Source organism: Polyodon spathula, unplaced genomic scaffold (genome assembly GCF_017654505.1).
Source record: "Polyodon spathula isolate WHYD16114869_AA unplaced genomic scaffold, ASM1765450v1 scaffolds_3581, whole genome shotgun sequence".
In the NCBI taxonomy this organism is placed as follows: domain Eukaryota; kingdom Metazoa; phylum Chordata; class Actinopteri; order Acipenseriformes; family Polyodontidae; genus Polyodon; species Polyodon spathula.
The window spans coordinates 3247-10288 of record NW_024475041.1 but is presented as its reverse complement, the minus strand read 5'-3'; the positions used below and the strand labels follow the sequence as shown (position 1 = coordinate 10288).

The 7042-nt window shown below is 36.0% G+C and overlaps 1 protein-coding gene across 1 annotated transcript; it reads left to right on the top strand.

The window, feature by feature from the left end:
• Positions 1 to 1423: 1423 nt before the first annotated feature.
• On the top strand, positions 1424 to 5880 carry LOC121312103 (anthrax toxin receptor 1-like). The gene is made up of 5 exons (XM_041244114.1): positions 1424 to 1494; positions 3918 to 3956; positions 4987 to 5085; positions 5299 to 5463; positions 5559 to 5880. The coding sequence occupies exons 1-5, from the start codon at positions 1462 to 1464 to the stop codon at positions 5676 to 5678; spliced, it is 456 nt and encodes a 151-aa protein (XP_041100048.1). The 5' UTR covers positions 1424 to 1461; the 3' UTR covers positions 5679 to 5880.
• Positions 5881 to 7042: the final 1162 nt, after the last annotated feature.

Here is a 7042-nt window from a genome sequence, read left to right as displayed (position 1 = left end):
TTGTTTTATTGACCACAACACAGAGAAAATGAGAAACACAAATTTCCAGATGAACTGACGATAAAACAGAACTATGAAACCCAAATTTAGTATTGGGATTTTTTTGTACTCCACATGATGAGGCGTGTAAAAGTCTTTGGGAATTCCACATGCCCAGAGCAGATTTAAACCACTATAATACCTAGAATAAGGAATCTGTCACGCCCTTACCATTTTCAGATAACAATCACTTCAGATATTTTTGATGGTGCTGTTTTGAATGATTGAATATAGTGAGGTACTTTATTGTTTTGAATACTATGTTGATCATATTAAGGATATATCTTTCAACATTATGTTTATTGGTATCTGTATTCACACATCCTAGATCAAAGGTCAGCTGGGGAAAGAAATAAAAAATATTTCACAAATTATCCTCAGAAACATTTATGAAAAGAAACAGCAATTGCCTGCCCTTCCCTTCCTTGTATCCTGTATCCACTTTATCCAAATCAGTACTCCCTCCAACAGTGTTAACACATACATCAACACAACTCTGATTATGTTGAAAACTGTTATATTATTTAAAGCTGCAATCCTCTAATAATCTATAGTAGTTTCCATTATGACTATGGTCAGAGCTATACAGTATTCTCTGTATCATTATGACAATTGTCAGAGCTATACAATATTACATGTATCATTATGACAAGAGAAGCATGGTTTTGAATTTATAACAAAAATCCTATTAATCAATATAAAAACAATGTGTTTGTACTGTAGAGTTGTGTATCTGCAAGTCAGCATGAATGAGGGCTTAACGTTCATCACCAGCTCTGTGTACATCACCACCACTCACTGCGTAAGTACATAGCTACACACTGCACTCAACCCATTTCCTTGGCTATACTTAGGAATCTCAGAAACGCTCCATTCTGTCATTTTCTATTCACTCTTTTATGACTTTCTATTCATTCTTGTTGACCTCAGTCTGAATGATTTATTTTTTTTGTTTCTTGCTCTCTCTTTCCATTCATATTCCTTTTCTGTGCAGCCTCCTCCTCTCTGGTGCTTCCTCAGCTCAGTCGTTTCACTTCTTTTAGAGTAAGTTTTTTTTTTTCTTATAGCATCTCTCTGTAAAAAAAAAAAAAAAAAAAAAAAGAGCTAGAGTTTTACTGTCATCTTAAAATCCTTTAATATTTTTTTATATTGTTTTTTTACCATTTAATTGAATCTTATCCTTCCCTCTACCGCTACACACCTGTGCAGTTAACAGTGTCTTAATTATGCAATTGTTAACATTAAAAATTATGGCATGCATATATTTATATATATATATATATATATATATATACTAGATATATACACACATCACACCACCACACGACAAAAAAAAAAAAGATATGTCAACTACCCTGTTATGAAGACTAAGTCGACATGATCACGCTGTTAGTCCTGTTCTTATTACTGGGTCTTCTTTTGATGTGGTGGTTCTGGCCTCTATGTTGCACTGTGGTAAGTCATATTGTTTATAATTCATTTTCAGTATCTTAATTGAAATTATTCCGATATCTTTGAATAGAATTAAATAAGGCAATTAAACAGACCTGCAATGTGCTGCTGTATTTTGTATCCAGTATAGATAGCATGGATATCCATTTGGCCATTTAAAGATTTTGAACTTTAAAACCGCTTTATAATCTACCCTTCGTATTTTTGAGGGATTTTAATGAACATATCTTCAATCAAAGCAACATAAATATTGCTCTGCCTTAGTTTTCCTTATTGTGTGCATTTATATGTCCCCATATGCTTTTTCCCTACTAAGTAGTTAATTGAATTAGGCCATTGGTCCCTAGGGACCCAATCCAAACCAAGCTAAATCACAAGGTGACAGGCTCCTTGATGTTATTAAACTGATAGCAGTGTCAAATTCCTTAATTACAGCCACAACACTTTGCCTTAAGGGTTATGTTTCCTGCCTGACTGGTCCTTTACATGCTAGATGTGTTTCCAGAACTTGAGCATAGAGAATTGCTCATGCAAATCATATACCATTTTTTTTTTTTTTTTTATTTCCTCAATGGGTCATCACTGAACAATGTTATGACAGAAACGGAGTGTGTCTCACTAACACCACAACTGTACAACGTTCCCATGTGTCTACAAGTGCTGCCACAAGTGCTAAAGACACCTTTAATAAAGAAAGAAAAACACTCGACTAAAAGAAACGTCCCACTCCAGGAATCTACTACTCTACACAAACCCTCTCTATACACTATTTGGGATCAACCTCTCTAAACGAACCTACTTTTGGCCTTCCGGAGCCCCGGCATCCTCGCGGCGACTCCTGGCCGTGCAGTAGCCTCGAGCTGTAGCGCAGATGCTTTTTGAGCTCCGCGCAGCTTCCCTGGGCACGCCCCCCCAACCAAAAACAAAAAAAAAACCAATCCGACTCCATCAGCTCAGTGCCAGGCGAGCCTACCTGCTCAACTGCTTGCCCAGGAACGTGTCTCCGTCAAGCACAGGTGGTTGGGGGGGGGGGTTGGGGGTGGGGGGGGGTGGGGGGGGTGGGGGGGGTTGCGTCTAACCACCCAAGTGGCCTAATTGGACTTGTATTTTTTTTTTATTGTGCGGGCTAGTTTTGGGCATTTGTGCATGTATTACATTTGGATATATTTTGTATGGTTTTAAAGTCTTATCGATATTTTAAAGCAAAATACTAAGCTATATGATACACAACCCCTACTGTTTATATCACTGTTGCTAACCATTGTAACAATAACAAGCATCAATATATGTGGCTATGACGTACATTGCATTATGGGTAACGTATGTTTCACCCGCGCCTGGTAACAGAAGATATATATAGTACCGATCCAAAATGTATAGGAAAGAGTGGAAGTCTGATGGTGAATTAAACGGAGATAGTGTTCTATCGGATGTCATTTTTTAAAGATGACAGATCAAATAGAATGGGGCTAAAACTGCTGTCAAACACATACTCCACATTTGATTTGGACTGCAAAGAAACAACCTACATTCAGCCTCATTTACAGCAGGCCTCCTTGGACCTGCTGGCAAAGTCTGACAGCAGCCTGTATAACGGCTAATGCAAACCACTTCAAGGTGACCGCACGTGTACATAGTTTCATGGAAGTTTAGACTTATGCATTTCAGTTCACAAAGGACCTTTTCTTTCAATTTTTTGTACATACATTCTAGGTTAGATTTTCTTTACATTTTAAATGCAAAGGTTTATTGATGTATAGTATAAATTATATAGGAAAAGCAATTGTATTTTTTAATTAAAATAGCTGACTTTACTAGTCGCTTAACCCTAGTTACATAAAAATTAAGATAAAAGATAATAGTTACGATAAAAATGTAGCAAGAAACTGGAAAATACCATGTTTATTGGGTTACTTTTAGAGCTAGTTTAGGCAATATAATATTGGGCTACTTTGGGGCTGGTATTTGGTTGACTTTGGGCTACAAATGAATTTCATTTCTAGAGCCCTGGTCTCTATTAGTTTAGAATATTTTTTTTCAGTCTATTGAAAAAGAATATTTGTAACAACATATTGAGTCTGCGGAACAGACCATTTATAGTGATGATTTGTCTGTAGTAGTTTTACTTGGAGGAAATGACATACCATGTTATGTGTAAGGAATGCAGGCGATGTTTTTTATGACCAAATAGAGAACCGAATAAGGGAAAAGTACAGAAGAGCTGCTTTTTTTAAAAAAAAAAATCACGCATCACTTATATGTTCGGGATTGTCAAATTGTTTTGTTATGCTTACTGTTAGCATTTATTTTCTTGTTTTATCATTTTTAAGAACCCAGTTTAAAATATGATTTTTAAAATATGATATGAAAATATGAAACTTACAGTGTGTTGCTGTATGCCTTCATATCCATTTCCTTTATTAAAGGTGATTAAAGAGCTCCCACCTCCACCACCCCCTGAGTCTGTAAGTAATACTATACCTTTTGGACTAATCTAGGTTTCAATCTGTAGCATTAAGTTATGCATTTAGATGATGTTCTTGAATATGATTGTACCAACAACAGGGTTAGTGGATGTTAAATAATTAGTGGTGGATTACATACAGTATATGAATATATAATGTGACTATACAGAATGTATCCATTATTACTACTAAGTCCAGTGCTGAATACTTTTATTCATGAAATATAGAATCAAGATCTCTGCATGTCAAATGTAACGTTTTTTGAAAAGCACAGACAGCAACAATAGATGTATTGTATCTCCCCCCTTTCTAAAGCCAGATCAGAGTGTTCAATAGAAAAGATCTTTGTCACATTCTCTTGCTAACGTACATCTGTGCTGAGAAATAAAAGCGCTTCAGTGACAGAGAGAGACAGAGGTCTTCTCTGATTGGGTATAGCTGCACTTACACTAACGAACTTGATTTAAACCATATCATATAGCAATGGAATGAACTGTTTGTCCATCAATTACAACTTGAGTTAAAGTAAATTTCTGTGGGTTTTATTTATTTTTTTTGTGGTTTGGCAATCTCTAAGGAGTGGGTCTTCAGTCCTTGTGATTCACACTTTTAAGTAGGATACTCTATTTGTATTTTCAGAATTCAATTGCTTGTTTGCTTGTAAAGCATTATTATTGGTCATTATTAAGGAAGGGAGGTTCACTGTTAGAACGCTGGCCTGTATTTTCCACTGTGGGTACACTACATAGTAAATGTATGACATAGGCAGTAGAAAAATTGGACCCACTGTATAAACATCACATTTTTGTAGTATGCTGTTGCAAATATGCTATATATTTCCCATAAAACCCTTTTAGTTCACTTAGCAGGGAGCTAATTGAATTACTGTGGACTAATTCAATCTGCTTCTTGCTCTGGTATGTTTTTGGTGTCTATTCCTTTGTGCTAGAGCCATTAGCCCCCAAAGAGTTTCACAGATATGTTGTTTGAATTGATAAAGGTAGATCACACATGTTGTGTGTCTGTTCAGGAATCTGAAGATGAGGATGGAATGCCAAAGAAAAAATGGCCAACAGTTGATGCGTCTTACTATGGAGGCAGAGGAGTTGGAGGCATAAAAAGAATGGAGGTACTTAGTGTTGTTCTCTGCTTATCTACCCGGCAACTAGAATAGACTGGAGAATTAACCTACATGTACGGTAGTCTGCTTCATCGTGACACTGTCAAGGCTGCAATGGTTTTATATCTTTTAAACTGTGCCCAGGTAGTAAGAGTTTACAGTGTCAAGTCAAGTCAAGTGTTATAACTGTGAGATTTAGACAGAGTTCACATGTTTTTATAGGTACGCTGGGGTGGCAAAGGTTCAACAGAAGAAGGAGCCAAACTGGAGAAACCCAAGAATGCTGTAGTTAAAATGCCCGAACAAGAGTTTGAACCCTTTGAGCCAAAGCCAAAGAGATTTAGCAGGAGGCAGCCTCAGGAGAGAAAATGGTACACGCCAATCCAGGTAATTTCTTGTGCACTATATTCTACAGCATGGATTCTGAAAATTCATTTGAATTGACCATAATGCATTCATGCTATACTGTTGTGCTTCTTTAGGGCAAGCTTGATGCATTGTGGGCACTGTTTCAGAGGGGCTATGATCAAGTGTCTCTCATGAGGCCACTACCTGGAGATCAGGTAAGTGGAATACATGTATCGCATATAACATATTATTAGACTCAGACAGTATTGGGTGTGGCTTTTTATCCTCTAAAGTACAATCTTGCGTGTCTCCAGACAAGGATTGGCATAGTGTAATGGAAAGTATCCAATTTAGCTCAAACACTAGGGCTATTAATACAAATATAATGCAGAATTTGCAGAAATGTTTATTTATTGGCCTTTAGTCTAACAATAACATCCCCCACTTATAAAAAAAAAAAAATATTGCAAGTTTAGTTACAAATATTTAAAAAACAAAATATACTAGAGCCAGTGTTTAAAATTAATTCCATAAAAATTTATTACAGTTATATACTGAAAGTGCTGAGAGAGACATTAAATAAAACACAAATTTTAAATCTGATTACTAAACTCACAGTTGATTCTGTGTTTTATTCTATTTTAGCCCATCAAACCAGTTGCTTACCATACATATTTATTTGACACAGTATCATAATTAAATTATTTGCATCTGTAGCCCGAGATCCACAGATTGCCTAGAAGCCTGTCAAACATGTTACTGATTTACAGACTCAATCTGTGGCTTATTCCTCAGTTACTGTACCTTCTAATGCTGTCATATAAAGAACAACACAACACAACATTCAATACTGCATTATTGTATTACCATGGACTTTGTCATGGTAACCCATCTGTGAAACACTGAATAGTGCCATTCACTGCTTCTTGGCCTAGATTCTTAGTAGGCTTAGTTCTTCAAGATACTTCAAGTCAACCTTTTAGCCACCTCTATCAACTTATCTAAGACAAATATATCTTACATGTAAGATGGGGAATAATCTTAAAACATGATAGGCTGAACGTCTTGTGGAGATAAACTGTTCAGAAATGATTTTCCATGTAGTTTTCCACAACCCACCTGCAGAACAAAGACATGGGTTTTATATTCCTTTAAGAAGAAGTTACTGTTGAGCTTTTTAGAAAGGGCTCCAATATGCCAGCTGTATCCTGGGACAGTGTGCCATGTAAGTGTATCTTAGAAACCCTTGTTCCTTTTCCCTACTCTGTGTTTAGCATTGGGAAATACAGCTCTCTTACTGTTTAAAAATAATAGACTTCCACACATAAAATATACAGCACGAAGGGGGTTGTATTCATGTAGGGCTGTGTTTGTGTTTTGGTGCAAAGAGGACTGTGAGCATGTGGAAGAGTGCCATTAATTTAATGGGAAACTGTCTAACCAGCTTTGATTACATTACATACAAAACTTCATAGAGCTTCGTTATTGGTTATAATATTTTATAAAAAATTGGTTACTTGAAAGTGTAATTCAAATTTAAACATCAAATAGATTTATATTTTCGAATATATAATAACCTAATATTCAGGTAAAACTGAGGTCAAACAATGTGGATAAT